Here is a 16840-nt window from a genome sequence, read left to right as displayed (position 1 = left end):
ATGGGAGTATCTATGATTTGATTGATTTCTTGATAAAAAAATCTCATGATTGCGAACGTTTGATAACAGTTGGGCAAAAAGCAAATTAAACCGCTAAAACTTAATTTACTCCCATTATTCGGCATTTAATGAACGTGGTGCATACTGCATATACTGCCTAACTACATGCATAAACCACACTCTCCCTCATTAAATCTCCCTTTTTCTCTTCTTTATTTTTTTCACTGTCATTTAGACAAATGACTCATTAATTAATTATTCCCTTTTTGTCACAAATTTCACCCCATTAAATCCTCCACCTTAACTGACCTTTTGCCTTGCTTTTCTTCTCCATTATTATCACTTCACTTTCTAACATGAAGGGTCGTGTTTTTTTCTCTTGGTTTCTGAAATCACTAGTGATAATCACCATTATTTGCTTTAGCAATAATGTTGATGTAGCCGAAGCAAAGAAAAAGAAGTTGCGTTCTCCTGCTGTAGCACCCAAAAAACCACCTAAATATTTGGCTGAACAGTGTGATTTTTATGATGGAAGATGGGTTATAGATTATAAATACCCGCTCTATAATGCCAAAGATTGTCCATTTCTATTGCAGCAGTTTGATTGTGTAAGGAATGGCAGACCAGATAGAACGTATCTCAAGTATAGATGGCAACCCAGAAACTGTGACTTAGCCAGGTAATAAATTTATCTTTTGATTTTTCTTTGTATTGAAGGATCGAAATATATAAAAAAGACAGGCAGGAATTTTTCAAATGCACCTTCTCGTCTTCATCGAAAGTTCATTGATGAGAAGTGATTGGTAAATGTAGGTAGAATCCAATTCTACTGGCTAAGGAATATAAACTATACATTTGTGTATTTATAAAACCGTTTACAATTTCTTGAAGCTTAGTTTCTCCTCCTGATAAATCATAATCAAGAGAAGCCATGAAACCAAAAGAAAAGAATTTTCCCCTCATAATAAATTCCGTCTCATATTATTTGTCATGATTAGCGTCTCTAGAGTTAGTTTGACTAATTTTCGAAGTTGAATTGGAGTACATAAACTCAATATTTTCTAATTAAAATTTAGATATTAAAAAATTATATGAAAAATACTACAAATTACAACTTCCTCATGTCAATTTGATAAAAATATACTTTAAAATGTTTGATAAAAAGTTCATATAGTTTAACTTTCGAAAAAGCGAAACGTGACAACTAATATGAGACAATGAGAGTAATAGCCTTATTATATCATTCATCGTTCTTGATATATCCAGATATAGATAGGAGCATAAATAATTTTTTTGAAATCTTGAGCACAGTTACGAAGGACTCAATAGCTTTTGCTCAGATCACTCAGTGTTTAATAATTGTGAACCCATTAACTATTGTATAAACTTGAAGGTATTGTAGAAACTTATAAAGTTAAATCTTGAATCCGCCTCTAATTCCGAGATTATAAAGGTAAAAGTAAATACTATAACTACTTGGCTACTTGTAAAATATCTCACAGCCATATTAACTACAGACGAACACACAAAATTTGGGCGCGGCGGGGAGAAAACTGTATGTTCTTAAAAATTCAAATTTTAAGATTAAAACAGAAAAATGAGAAAACTTAGGACACATGGCAAAGTTTGTCTCATTTTATATCGTGCTTTGTAAATATTCGTTTATCTAGGAGGACAGGTTTTGCTTGATAATTGGAATACTAGTTTTCGTACATGCTGTCTTTTTCCATTTAGGTGTTTTTGTATACGTATGAAATAAGTCATTGAAATTCGAGAAGCAAATCATTAAACAAAAGGTTAACTCTTTTTACATGGAGTATATTATTACTGGTAATTGTGATTTGTGATCTACGTGATGAACGTTAATCTGATGACAGATTCCCGCGTACGTTGAGTATTAATTGCACCGACTTGTGATCTCGTGAAAATCATTTATTATTAGAGTTTATATACATATATATCATCGGTATTGAAAATGTTTATAATATCATGTCATTTTATTTGTTACAGCAGATAGCTTGTCTTACATTTAATATTAATATAAATCTTACATTTAAAAAATCTTTTATAAATATTTTTTGGGTGACCTGATAATGTAACAAAACTTTATACCAAACAATGCATTACTTTAGCAAATGTATTTCTTTTTTTCCTTAGGTTTAATTTTCTTATATATACGTAGGTGGAATGCAAAGGATTTCGTGAGAAGAATAAAAAACAAGAAGGTGTTATTCGTGGGAGATTCATTGAGCTTGAATCAATGGCAATCCTTGTCTTGCATGCTTCATTCTGCTTTCCCTCGTGCTAATTACACCGTCACAAGAAATGGACCGCTCATGTCAATCTTTTCTATACCTGTAAGTAAGTGATTAATTTTTTGATGAATTCAAAAGAGCAATTTACAATTAAATATCATTCAGTTCATCTAGTTTGCATAATATGCACGCAAATATATATATATATATATATAATGTACTTCCGTCATGTTGGTAAACTAATTGGTTGAAGGGTAAATTTGCGTATGTTTCTCAATTCAAAATATAGAGTCAATGGGTTTTGGAATAAATGTGAATTATTATATGTTATATCTTTAATTTTTTGTACATATTAGTTATTGACAAATTTTAATAATTTTAGTTTTGTGATATATTCGGCGCGACTACGCATATTTACCTTTCAACTAAATATGTGTTTTTTCCCCTTTTGTATAGTCATTATATGTTATATATAGATTATTATAAAATCTATATTACCTTAAAATGTAGAGTAACTGTATAAATTTGACATAAAATATGGGTAATTTAATGGTTTAACACATAATAAGAAGATGGATCAATGTTTCATATTTTTAATAAATTAAAAGTTAATGTGCTTTATCAGATATGATAAGGACCAATATTGGAATCACCAATATTTCAGGGACTAAAAGTGCAAAACCTCCAATATATATAAGTGATTCTATCCAAAAGTAGTGAGTTCAATTGAACCTACTAACTGCTCTAAATGTGTCTCGGAACTCATGTATCATCCTTTTTTTTCTTTCTAATTTCTTACATTAATTTGTCTTTCAGTATTGTCATTGTCAAATTGATTATAGTGTACAATCTCTCCATGAATAGTAATTGATTGTTGAATATATAGTCGAAGCAAGTGACAGTGAGTTACGTCAGAAATGCATTGCTGGTTGACATAGTGAGGGAGAAATCGAAAAGAGTGCTAAAGCTGGACTCAGTTGCAAGCTCTTCAAAGCTGTGGACTGGTTATGATATTTTGATATTTGATACTTGGCATTGGTGGCTTCACACTGGAAGAAAACAACCGTGAGTTATACACTTCCCATTATGAATTACATATATTTAGTTTCTAAATGTAAGTCTTATCCTTAAAAAATGAGTCAATCCCACTTTACTCCCTAACATTTAAGAGTGGGAAAGGATATCCCCTCCACATATTGAATGAGAACGATAATCTCCTTATGCAATACTTTCTAGTTAGAATTTTCTTTTTTTGAATAAAGAACTTTTTTGTTTCTTCTTTTAGAATTAAAATACGAAAATATATAATTCTTATTATTGTCCCATTCAACTATTTCATTGAAAATAATGTACGTACTTCTTTTAATATATACTTGGAATAATCTGTTAATAAACTTCAAGTTACGTGACATTCATTTTACCTACATGCGCGTTAAACTTTGTATATTTTCAACGGAACAAGTAAATGTTACAATAAAAAGAGTTCTATATTTTTGTATTTTAATTCTCGAAGGAAAAAGGGAAAAGTTCTTTTTTCAAAAAAAAAAAAAATCACCGAAAAATTGCATAAGGGATTTATCGTTCCCACTCAATATGTGGAGGGGGTAATGTTTCCAACCCTTAAATGTTGGTTGGTGGTGTTTGGGGGCGGGGGGGGGGGGGGAGGGGTAAAGTGGGATTGACTCTAAGAAAATTAGAGAATTAGGGTAGCACCTGTGGGTGTTACCTAGTGGTGATTAAAGTCTGTTGCGAATCATTAAGACGCAGGTTTAAATTCTGACGACAATAAAAATACTAGATGATTATTCCTATCCATACAAATTTTGATATACAAATTTTGATGGACAAAGTTACCTGGTAATTGGTGTGAGCACGGAGCACCCCTCATTGTTATCTGGATGGAGATAATATGTACAATTATTCATATCGAAATTTAAATGGTTGACCCTCTAATTTTGGACCCTATTATTCTTTTTTGGACTGGATTGGTACTGATAAGAAGTATCTTAATGCATGGATTATTTTAGATGCTAAAATGAGATCCTAGCATTTTTAGTCAGCCGATTAAAAAGAAAATCACCCGCCTATCTGTAATAGATTGTATCAATCTTCGATATATATTCAGTGTATAACAAATGCATAATAAGTGTTATAAAGTGATGATTCTAACTAAACTTATAAGAAAAAAAAAATTAAGTTTATTTTATTGTAAGCTTTGTTGGAGTGTTATATTGTATCAAATTCCTACTAAAATTGGCACTAATTTTGCAGATGGGATGTGATTCGAGATGGGAAAGTCCTACACCAAGATATGGATCGCTTAAAAGCTTATGCAAAAGCCTTGGCAACATGGGGTAGATGGGTTTCCAAGAACATTAATTTCAAGAAAACTAAGGTCTTCTTCCAGGGTATCTCCCCTGATCACAGCAAGTAAGACTTTCTTTTTTCATTTGAGTTAACAGAATTAACTAATATGAACCTCCAATTTAATTCCATTAGAGAAATATTCTTTCTATCCCAATTTAAGGGACACACTTTTCTTGGTCAATTTACTCAAACATCCGTTTTTAGTCCACCATTTAAATGTTGGACCATTGTCTAACATTTTCTCATAAAATTTTCAATTTGCTCAGAAAGGATCTTTAGACTCTAGAGGTCCATAAGTTGCAAGAGAAATAAAATGATGGTCATTTACTAACCATTATCCAACAAAGAGATAACTCGGCGAAAATCTCTGACTTTTCTTTTTATTCTATCAATAAAATAGTTATCTATATTTATTTAGAAATAATTTAACTTTAAAATTTTTATTTTATCCTTAATGAGATAAAATTTATAGCGACAGAAATGTCTGTTAAATTGGTACATGGAGAGTATATGCTAATTTTTTTTTTTTTTAATATATGTTACATTAATAGTGGCACACAATGGGGGAAGAAGACCAACAAAATGCAATGTAAGGGAGAACAGAAACCAATAAAACAGCTAAGGTATTTTGGAGGTCCAGATCAAGCAGATATGTTGTTGGGGAAAGTGTTGGGAAAAACAGGAAAGCCAATTCATTTGTTGAAGTTCACAAAAATGTCACAATATAGAGTGGATGGTCATCCTTCTATTTATGGAAGCCCTAGGTATAAAGGCATGGATTGTACACATTGGTGTCTCCCCGGTGTTCCTGATACTTGGAATCAACTTCTTTATGCTAATATCATATGAATTGAAAAAATATTGTTATACTGATCAGAAAACATCAATTTGAAAGAATGATATCAAAATGATTCTACAAATTTGTGTTACTACCGGCTAGTGAGTACTACTCCCTCCAGTTCAAAAAGATTGTCCACTTAACCATTTGCACACATCTTAAAAACTAATTTCTAGGAAAAAAATTAATTTGATTAAATTACCCCTAATTAAATAGGTATTGGAATGTGGTCACTTAACACTTAAGAAGGGCAAATATGAAAAAAAAAAAAAGATTAATTCTTTCTTGATTTGGTAAGTAGACACTTTTTTTTACCAAAAAATAAAGACTACGTGTACATTGTTTTTTAGCCGGAGGGAGTATCAAATGGTGTTGGTAATTGTAGTTTTGAGTTTCGATAATGTTTGTCCATTTGGGACTTGTGCGAACTCGAAGAAACGTGCACTTCCCATCGGTTAAGTTGTATCATAGTGATGATTCACCGGACTTATAAATAATCTCTGAAATATAGCAAGGTAAGTCTTTGTCCATTCATCAAATTTAAGCTCTTTTGGGAAGGTTTTCTAGCAGAAAATGTATAAGTTTCACGGGGCAGCCTGTTTGACATGGCCATTTTACTTGTACATGACTTTCAAACTTTTACACATATAGCCACTTCAGACATACAGTGTTTAAAGTTAGGCTTAACGAAATCAAACTTTAAACATTTTATCTGAAGTCACATATGAATGAAGTTCATGCATTTCTTTCTAAAGTTGACGTGCAAAATGATTGAACATCGCTTTTTTTACTCGAACCCATACATATGACCGGAATTAATCATTTTTGTTGATTTCATCTATTTTTTGAACTTCAAACATATGCGTGAATTTTTAGACAAAAATAACTAAACTTCAACCATATATGATTGAACTCAACAAAAATGATTAAAACTTCAAAATGATATAAGAACTTTAAACATTATGTTTTAAGGTAGACTTTTGTCAAGACTAATCTCAAAAACTATATATCTGAACTCAGAAGTGAGTAGACATACAAATAAATTTTAAAAACGAGCACGAGTTAAACGACAATAAATTGGGTATCCGTGCACATAGCCTGCAGAATATGTAGCATACAGATTTCTCGAATTAGGCCAAACTCATGTGACCTATGATTGGGAATCCGCGACTTTTGTAGGATGAAAAAAAAAAAAGTTGAACCAAACTAACAATAAAAAAATAAAAAAAAAATAATAAAAAATAAAAACATAAGTGCAGTTTACACGACTAATTTAGCGCGTGAAGCAATAAATGCAAAAAATATGATCTGGCAAATTTTCTCACGCACGAAATTTGTGCGTGAATGCCCAACAACATATTCTTCTCATTGGTCTACCAAATTAATGGGACTTATATGTGGCAACTGATTTGGCTTCATATTCTTATGTGAATATATGAAATATAATAGACTTCATGGAAACATAGCTTTAATCCTATTTCCAGCCTTTTTTCGTGTACTCATCATCATTGGTCCACCACTCAAAACCATATACTAACAACGTGGCTTCATATTCTTTTACATGAAATCGACTTTTGGGTACTGACTGCTAAGATTTGTAATTGAATGGACAAGATACGTCTCATTTTAATTAGAAATTTTGGCAGGCTTAAATAATGGATATGAAAAAAACACGGATGAAACACATCTTTTTTAATAAGCCTTATGCATATAGCTCCGAAATCCCAATATGTATACGAATTGCCAGGTAAAAAACCAAAAAAAATAAATAAAGACTTTTTGGATATTGTTAGTTTAATTAGGTATAGAGGTGGAATTAGATAATTAATCCGATAAAATATTTTGAGAAGGAACAATTCAATGAAATTCATGAATCTACATAGGTCAAAATTTTTGTGGATTAACTCAACAACAATAACATAACGTTAGCAATTGATGCTACTGTGAAAATTAGAAAAGAGTAGGATGTATACGATCTTGTTTCCCCTACCTTTGAATTATTGTGAATTAATAAATAAAATAAATTATTTTCGAATTTTCAAACGCTGAATATAATTCGAAAATTCGAAAATAATTTATTTTATTTATTAATTCACAATAATTCAAAGGTAGGGGTATAGGTTCGCATACATCCTACTCTTTTTGACCTCACTTGTAGAATTACATCGGGACGTTATTGTTGTTGAGTTAATCCACAAAAATTTTGTCCTAGGTAGATTCATGAATTTCATTGAATTGTTCCTTCTCAAAATATTTTATGGGATTAATTATCTAATTCCACCTCTACACCTAATTAAACTAACAATATCCAAAAAGTCTTTTTTTTTTTTTGGTTTTTTACCTGGCAATTCGTATACATATTGGGATTTCGGAGCTATATGCATAAGGCTTATTAAAAAAGATGTGTTTCATCCGTGTTTTTTTCATATCCATTATTTAAGCTCAAAATTTCTAATTAAAATGAGACGTATCTTGTCCATTTAATTACAAATCTTAGCAGTCAGTACCCAAAAGTCGATTTCATGTAAAAGAATATGAAGCCACGTCGTTAGTATATGGTTTTGAGTGGTGGACCAATGATGATGAGTACACGAAAAAAGGCTGGAAATAGAATTAAAGCTATGTTTCCATGAAGGCTATTTCATATATTCACATAAGAATATGAAGCCAAATCAGTTGCCACATATAGGTCCCATTAATTTGGTAGACCAATGAGAAGAATATGTTGTTGGGCATTCACGCACAAATTTCGTGCGTGAAAGGCCAGACTGTTATTTTTACAGTTTGGTCCTTTCACGCACTAAATTAGTGCGTGAAACCTACTTATGTTTTTTTTTTTTTTTTTTTGTTAGTTTGGTTCAACTTTTTTTTTTTTGTCTTACAAAAGTCGTGAATTCCCTATGATTGGGTTGTGAACAAAAAAAAAATAAAAAAAATGTGCAGTAGAGGCTGGGACCGACGAGATGATAGTGACAGGTTGCGGTCGCCCATGTGAAGCTAAACAACGCATGTGACTTTGACCAAATGGAATCATGTTTTAACTACACATTTCACTAATCTAGTTATAAATCAATACATTATTTATTATAATGTTCCTACTTAACTTAATTCATTCTTCTACTTAACTAGTAATACTCACAAATCATACACTTTCTGTTTACATAATCTCCCACCCGATTACATAAGGTATAACAGTTTTAAGTTCTTTCCGTTCTCTTTTCCTATTCCTCTATGATTCAAGAATTTACCCATTATCTTTCGTTGTTCATATTCTTAATTGGTTAATTAAAAAACTACTAGCCTTTTTTTTCCAATCAAGAAAGCTACTAGCCTATGTGCTAAAATAGGTGTTAGTTAGGACCAAAAGTATCATTTCTAACAAACACGTGAACCTTTCTTTTTCATACTTAAATTTCTTTTTCATATTCTCAGCGTTTCTTTAATTCTATCTTGGTGACCAGTCACCTTCCTTTATATTGCTTCTTTCCACATTATTGTTATTTACACTTACATATCTGTATTTATAGGATTCTCCAAATCTCTCACCACATATACTTCACTTCAGCATATATTATTTTCTCCTCACATTTTTTGAAGAAAAAATAAAGAGAAAGAAAAAGAAAAAGAACCATGTTTTGTATATTGGTTCTTCTTTGCATGTTGAGCAATGTATATGGGAAGTTGATCAATGATGTAAATCAGTTGGGAACTAACGGCTGTGATCTCTTCCAAGGACGTTGGGTTTATGATGATGATTCTGATTATCCTCTTTATGATTCATCGGTATGTCCATTCATTGAAAAACAGTTCGATTGTTTAAAGAATGGAAGGCCAGATAAAGATTATCTCAAATATAGATGGCAGCCCAGTGAGTGCAATTTACCCAGGTACTCTTCTGCAATTGATGTTTCATTTCTTTTTTCGTTTTATATAGCTAGTGCATGCCAGTATGGTAAAAGAATAGATACATATTATGTGTTTGCACATGTACTTTTTCACATCGGTTAAATCTCTTAATCATGATAAGTTGATATAGTTTAATAATGTTTACGCATACATGTGGATAATTTATATGTGTTAAGTACTTTTACCTCGTCAATGACTGTTTTATGTTTTACCTTGTGTTTTTTATTAATGTACTTAGGGCCCGTTTGGCCATGAGAATTTTTTACTTTTTTCCAGAAAATCATTTCACTTTATTTGAAAATCAGCGTTTGGCTATGAAAATTCCAAATACAACTTGAAGTTGTATTTAAAATTTGGAAAACAACTAAAACTTCGTTTTCACTCTTTTCACTTTTAATACATTCAAACAACCAACTATTTTTTACAAAAATTATAACCAAACACAACTCCATCTTCAACTCCAACTCCAAAATTTCAAATAAAGTGAAAAATATTTGATTTTCATGGCCGGACTTAGCTATCTGCACAAATTCCAATTAATAGCTGCCTCTTATGAGAGCAGAAACGTTTTAACCCGTGACTTTTTGTTTGTCTTTAATTTCTTGTTGTCTTTTTAATATATTTAACTCATTACTCCGTTTTCCTTTTCTTCCTCGCATGATATATGTTGCCAGTTAATATTGGTTTGTAGATGCGCTTTTTGTTTTGAGTACTCCATCAGACGTACGTATGCTTCTAGTACTATTTGTTTTGAAAAATCTCCCTCCATGACTCCATCTTCACATCTTTTTATTTGTGTTTAAAGTTTAGCAGGACCATTAAAAATTCATCAATTAATACTAATTATAAAAATATCTAACTAAATTATACTTTTTTTCTTAAGTAAATAATTAATGATTATATGCCTTATTAGAGTATTGTGTTGAGAATATATTAAATATTAAAAGTGTGCTCCCTCTAATAGCTTAAGCTTTTAGACATTTATTTACATTCTTCAACATATTGAATTAATGAGAAAAAAATACAGTTAATGCTTATTTGATCTTTAAAAATGATATACAAAAGGCCGGAGGAATAATACGGCAAGTTAGATGGCAATTTCCTTCATTTAGAGTTAAGAAAAGGAAACCGGGAATGATTTATTTTGACCCCCGTTGAAATGGCTTTTTGTGCATAATTTTTGCTCCAAAACTTGTAAAAATCTCATGAAGAAGGCAAGGTCTAGTCCTCCTCCTTCATATGTAACTTCCTTTCAGTGGCAATGATATTGGAACAGTTGGAAATTAAAAAAAGAAGAAGTTATTATAAGAATTCAAAAAATTATAAAAGAAGAATGCAAAAGGTAATAAGATTAAGAAATCATATATAGTAGTTGAGGTGGTTTGGCTATCTCAATTTCACTTTATTGGTGGGGTTTTGGATCTTCCTCTTATACTCTCCTTACCCATTTTCCCTCCCCTATCACAATAAAGAATTTTATTATGAAAAGAAAGTCACAATATTGTAGGGCCAAATGAGTTTGATCCATCAATTATGGGTATCATTTCCAGCTAATTGGAAAATAAAGTGTGTCTCGTGCATGCATGCTTTTAATTCTTGGATGGGATGCTAGAGATATACCCCTCACCAAACTTTCCCAATGGATGTAGTCATGTAGTATTCCACTAGAAGTTTTTCCTCGACTAACTTGTTTTACCTTCTGCGTACATTTTTTTAACGAATTCATGAAAAATTTAAGATAGACAATTATATTACTATTAAAGACCACTTGCTTTTGCAATATACTACTAATGGAAAATCAAGATCCTCGCATTTTTCTAAGATTACTTTTAGTGCCACTTTCCTCCACAAACCTTTTTTGTAATAAGCACTAAAAACATTACCCATAAGCTCTGGAAAAAAATAACATGAGAATTGTGGACGTTCTATTATTGTTTTTTCTTTTACTTTTTTAACTTAGTTTGTTATGAGTGCTTAGAGACTTTGCTTCCAAGTTTGGGCTTTTCTGTATTAAATCTGAAATCATCCCATTTCACATGTCAACATTGGCAACTCTTTATCGAGATAATAAAAAAATATCTCCAACGTCACCAAAAACGCCAACTACACACCGAACCTTTCGTTTTGGCCCTATTACCCCCTTGGACAATTTTTTTCAATATTAAAATGCCCTCTTTTTGTCGATGTACCAATATGACAACCTCAAATTATTTACAGGTGCTTGTCCACACGCGCCTGGCCCACGTGCCACATCTTTAATTTCCCCTCATTTTTTATTAATTTCCCCCCTTCCTCCATCCATTTACTCTTCTTCAAAAAAAAAAAAAAAATCTCTCAATTTTCCACACTCCATTTTCGCATGAGGATCCAAAACCCATACCCAATTCTTCTTCATCTTCATCAACATCATCATCATCATCATCATCTTCATTAGGAGTTGAAAAAAAAAAAATCACACCAACTTCCTCAAATTTGATCCAAAAAAACCCAAATGTGAAAGAAAGCTTCCTAATACCAAGTAGAACAAAGTTCATCCATTAATTTGATCAAACAATTAAGAATTTAAAGAAACCCACTTGGTGTTCTTCATAGTTTTCTCCAAATTCCTAACAATGGAGTTTAATTTTCTCCCCAAATCAACTCAAAGAATTAGTGCTTAGCTTAAACAACTCCAACCAAGCAACAAGTAGTAACTCCAAACAAGCAACTTTCAATCGATTTTCTTTAACAGATTAGATTTTCAACCTTTTTTTTTTTTTTTCCGTATTTTCTGTTTTTTTTTCGTATTTTTTTTTTGAATTGATTTGGGAAAAAATTCAAATGTGAAAGGAAAGCTTCCTAACACCAAGTAGAACAAATTTCATCCATTAATTTGATCAAACAATCAAGAATACATAAAGTTCGGGTTCGAACCCCCGCTCAAGCATAAAATAAAAAAAAATTTCGCAAGGCAGATCGGGAGAGATGCCTCTGATCCGCATACAATCTTTAAGGAAAGCAAAGTTATGCCGATCCGCATAACTAAAAGTCCGCCCCCATACGAATTTTTCCTAAGACATAGTTTAGTTATGCCTTTGTACAGAGGACTTTAGTTAAGGCATAACAAAATTATGCCCCATAAGGCAAGAACTTTTCCTTCATGCATAGACTTTGCCTTATAAGGCAAAGTTTAAGTTATGCCTTAAGAAAAACTTTCGCATTATGGGCATACTTTTAGTTATGTCTTTGGGGATACTTTTTAGTTAAGATAACTAAAAGTTTACCTTGAAAAGTAAATATATATATATATATATATATATATATATATATATATATATATATATATATATATATATATATAAGGCAAAGTCCGCCCTTCGGCGTACTTTTACTTAAACACAACTAAAAGTCCGCCCCCCAAGTACTTTTACTTAAACACAACTAAAAGTCCGCCGGAGGGGGCACTTTCCCTCGCATATATATATTTTTTTTTAACTTTTCAAGGAAACTTTTAGTAATGCCTTAGCTAAAAGTGTGTCCCATAAAACATAACTAAAAGTATGCCCCATAAGGCGTAAGTTTTCCTTAAGGTATAACAAAAGTTTGCCTAATAAGGCAAAATTTAATGGGCAAACTTTTACGGACCGCATAACTTTGTGAAGGAATTATCAAAGTTATGCCGGACCCGCATACTTATGCCAAGTCGCCCATAAGGCATAAGTATGCCGGTCCGCATAACTTTGGTAATTCCTTCACAAGTGTATGCCGTTGGGGGCATAGCGAAATTTAACTCGCCTTGCGAATTTTTTTTCAAATTTTTGACCGCGTGTGGGTTCGAACCTGGAACCTATGGGTTTTAGCCGAAGGGCAAAATTTAAAGATTTCAAATATGAGGGGCAAAATTTAAAGACCACCCCAAACGAAGGGCAATTCGCGAATTGCCCTTTAAAGAAACCCACTTGGTGTTCTTCATAGCTTTCTCCAAATTCCTAACAATGGAGTTTAGTTTTCTCCCTAAATCAAAGAATTAGTGCTTAAACAACTCCAACCAAGCAACAAGTAGTAACTCCAAACAAGCAACTTTCAATCGATTTTCTTTAACAAGATTAGATTTTCAACCTTTTTTTTTTTTTCCGCATTTTCGTTTTTTTTTTCTTCGATTTTTTTTTTTTTGTGAATTTGATTTGGGAAAACGGATTATAAGAATAATCACTATCCTAGCTCTAAATTTATAATGGGTATTATTTTGACCAAAAAAATGGAGATGGGTGTTAAATAGGGTTGAAGAAGAAGATGAAATAGCCTAAAAATGGAGGGAATTTAAATTTATCTATGTGGCATCTATGTGGCAGTCCGATTGGCATTTTAAAACACATCGTATGCTTTTTTTAAAGGCTATAACGCGCTCACCGAAATGCAGTAGTCACGCTCTTGTCCACATCAAAAAAAAGGGCATTTTAATACTGAAAAAAATTATCCAGGGGGGTAATAGGTCCAACGCAAAGGTTAGGTGTGTAGTTGGCATTTTGGTCAAACGTTGGGGGGTATTTTGACTATTATCTCCTCTTTATCAGAAAAGGAAATTAGCATCGGCAGATGAAAGTAGTTGGACTTTTTTTGGACAAAAGCTATAAAACAACATAATTAAATCAAACACGGCGATAAAGTTTAAGATTTGTCAAGCTGGCAAATCATGTGCAAATTATCTGTGCTTTATTTGTTTCATCATTAGGAGAATGAAAAGAAAGGAAAAGATTCATAAATTATAGTATTTTATTTGTTTAGATAAAATTATAATCATATCAGTCTATATGCTTAATTTAGGTCTTATCTACTTTGTTAGAAGTTTTAGGTCTTATTAAAGATTTATAGACTATTGGAGAAACTAACGTTTATAATTTTGGATTGAGACTTGCTTGAATAATGTAGTAGATAATAATGATTCATATAATCAACTTTAATTTATTAGGAATTGAGGTGTAATTATTATTAGATACAGAAGTAAAAATGATTAGGTTGAATCTTCTTTTTGCAATTTAGGGAGTACAAGAGTGTAGATTGAGGTCTGGGAACTAAAATAAAATCTTTGGCTTCCATAGGTTCCCTTCATGTACCCCTTTCTTTGTGTTGTTTCGTTCTGTCTTTCGGAGGTTTTGGTTTTATGTCCCCCTCCTTTTTCTTATTTTTTGTTGTGAGATATAACGAGGTAGGGGTCCACGCCAAACCTCCCATCACCACGGGAGGTGAAAGCATGGGTGGATGGTTTAGCTAAAAAAAAGAAAACGACGGTACTCTTCCTTTTCTTTGCTCTTTGTCAGCTCGTATTAGCATCACGATCAACCAACAAAATTTCATAAACTCAGACAAATTACCATAGTAAAAACCATTTTTTTTTTGTTATATGAGTTCGCTTATCATAAACAAATTGTTTCAATCAGCCCCTGCACTGTTGCTATCTCTAGAAACAATACAAGCCTATTAAAAAAAAAAAAAAAACAGGAATTAGCGATGGATAAATTTTGCCGCTAAACAACACTAATCTATTGCTAAATTTCGCTTGTGTGATTGTAAAGCATAGGTCTGTTATTTTGTGTAGGTTTAATGCTACAGAATTTCAAAACAAATTAAAGGGGAAGCAGATGATGTTTGTAGGAGATTCAATAAGTCTTAATCAATGGCAGTCTCTCACATGTATGCTTCATGCTGCGGATCCACAAGCTAAATATATCTCCAGAAGGATTGGAGACACTTCTATTTTCACCTTCCCGGTACATTTTCAGATTATCATTTTTTTTCAATAATTTTTTCCCCTAAAATGTTACCATAATTCTGAGTTCAAATATGAGTAATTATGTAGCACTTGTAATTGAGCATGTGTTTCCTTCTTCTTCTTTTTTTTTTTTTTTTTTTTTTTTTTTTTTTTTTGTGGCTATATTTGAACATGACATATACTCCTATATGTTTATCAATCTTCAAAAAAAGATGCCCGTAAGATTCACGCATTAAAACTTTAGTTCAATTCATTAATTAGGCATAACACTTTGATTATATCTAAACTTACATGAAGTAGTTTTTTTTTTTCAGTAATACTAGTATTTTTTGAAACTAGGAATTTTCATGTTCTAGTGTGCATTACACCAACTGATTCCACCAATAACGCTGGCTGTTGTGTTACTTCTTATTTTTTAAAGAATAGAATAGGATAAAGAATGAAATAATCTATGCCATGTATCGATCATATGATTACTTTGTAAATAGTTCAATTTTCAATAATATTTGACTTTTTCTAAGAGATAATTGGTGTGTCACCATTATATTAACATATTTAAATATCCTGAATACATTTTCAAAATGCAGAAATACAACACATCATACCTGATGTTTCGAAATGCTTTTATGGTAGACATTACAACAGAGAACAACGGGACACGAGTTTTAAAGCTTGATTCTCTCAGTTCTGCTGCTCAGTGGAAAGAAATGGATGTCCTCATCTTTGATTCTTGGCATTGGTGGCTTCACACTGGCAGGAAACAACCGTAAGTCCAAACTCAATATTTACATTAACGAATTCACTAAATATGTACAAATTTTAAATTCAGAATCAAGTGACAAACATTTGACATCGTTATTTCTAGAATTTAGAATGCATAAATTTCATGTTCTTATGATTACTGTTGCAGCTGGGATCTTGTTCAAGATGGAAACTCTACATACAAAGACGGACCACGATTAACCCTATATGAGAAAGCACTGAATACATGGGCAAAATGGGTAGATTCTGAAGTAGACACCACAAAAACCAAAATATTTTTCCAAGGAGTTTCTCCTGACCATGACAAGTAAGTTTATCAAATATTTATACTTATTATACTATGTTATTTATTCTAAGATAATAGTATGTACGCGTTCAAGTTCTATCTACTTACAGTTAATACTTAATTGCAAATTAGCCCCGCGAGTTCGGGTTCAAACACGTGTCAAGGCGTAACGCAGCCTTTGAAGAGTACAGAAAGAGTTCATGAAGAAGAATTGGTACTGGAGAAAGTACTGAAAGGGATGAATAAATCAGTTTATTTATTGAACATAACAAAGTTGTCACAGTACAGAGCGGATGGTCATCCTTCAGTTTTTGGTCATGGTGGACATAAGGACTTGGACTGTACACATTGGTGTTTGGCTGGTGTTATTGATACTTGGAATATACTCTTAAATGCACTTCTTGGTTAATTAATCAAAATATTAACCTTTTGGTTTTTCTATTTTTATATTTGGTGATTGTCCTGTATTATGTTTTCATTATATGCTGAATATAAGGAGGTTGGCACTGTATTTTTGGGCATAGAAATGAAAGATTTATGTATAATTTATTTTTCTTGAGTGACCGTAGCGCATGTCTAACAAGATTTGTTCGACTATCTTTAGGGAAAATACATAAAATCTTCGCAAAGTAATTTGTTTTCACCCATTACGATCTTTAAGAGTCCGTGGCATTTTA

The 16840-nt window shown here is 31.9% G+C and overlaps 2 protein-coding genes across 2 annotated transcripts; both read left to right on the top strand.

Annotated features, from left to right (window-relative positions):
* The first annotated feature begins 253 nt into the window (after nucleotides 1–253).
* LOC132036345 (protein trichome birefringence-like 43) lies at nucleotides 254–5596 on the top strand. Its single transcript, XM_059426666.1, has 5 exons — nucleotides 254–679; nucleotides 2183–2357; nucleotides 3142–3320; nucleotides 4527–4685; nucleotides 5174–5596. Exons 1-5 carry the CDS (start codon nucleotides 357–359, stop codon nucleotides 5469–5471), a joined length of 1134 nt encoding a protein of 377 aa, XP_059282649.1. The 5' UTR covers nucleotides 254–356; the 3' UTR covers nucleotides 5472–5596.
* A 3352-nt stretch (nucleotides 5597–8948) lies between these two features.
* LOC132037123 (protein trichome birefringence-like 43) lies at nucleotides 8949–16712 on the top strand. The gene is made up of 5 exons (XM_059427583.1): nucleotides 8949–9347; nucleotides 14942–15113; nucleotides 15703–15881; nucleotides 16026–16184; nucleotides 16296–16712. Exons 1-5 carry the CDS (start codon nucleotides 9091–9093, stop codon nucleotides 16570–16572), a joined length of 1044 nt encoding a protein of 347 aa, XP_059283566.1. The 5' UTR covers nucleotides 8949–9090; the 3' UTR covers nucleotides 16573–16712.
* The last annotated feature ends 128 nt before the right edge of the window (nucleotides 16713–16840 follow it).

The sequence above is a fragment of the Lycium ferocissimum genome, chromosome 11 (genome assembly GCF_029784015.1).
Source record: "Lycium ferocissimum isolate CSIRO_LF1 chromosome 11, AGI_CSIRO_Lferr_CH_V1, whole genome shotgun sequence".
Classification (NCBI taxonomy): Eukaryota; Viridiplantae; Streptophyta; class Magnoliopsida; order Solanales; family Solanaceae; genus Lycium; species Lycium ferocissimum.
Note: the sequence above shows the minus strand (reverse complement) of the source record. Positions and strands in the feature narration are given on the sequence as shown.

Excerpts from the sequence above, each read along its gene's own strand:
- LOC132037123 (XM_059427583.1), top strand. The coding sequence starts at position 9,091 with ATGTTTTGTATATTGGTTCTTCTTTGCATGTTGAGCAATGTATATGGG. Across the intron at positions 9,348-14,941 it reads AGTGAGTGCAATTTACCCAG|GTTTAATGCTACAGAATTTC; the intron begins GTACTCTTCTGC and ends TATTTTGTGTAG. Across the intron at positions 16,185-16,295 it reads GTTTCTCCTGACCATGACAA|CCCCGCGAGTTCGGGTTCAA; the intron begins GTAAGTTTATCA and ends ATTGCAAATTAG.
- LOC132036345 (XM_059426666.1), top strand. The coding sequence starts at position 357 with ATGAAGGGTCGTGTTTTTTTCTCTTGGTTTCTGAAATCACTAGTGATA. Across the intron at positions 2,358-3,141 it reads TGTCAATCTTTTCTATACCT|TCGAAGCAAGTGACAGTGAG; the intron begins GTAAGTAAGTGA and ends TTGAATATATAG. Across the intron at positions 3,321-4,526 it reads CACACTGGAAGAAAACAACC|ATGGGATGTGATTCGAGATG; the intron begins GTGAGTTATACA and ends CTAATTTTGCAG.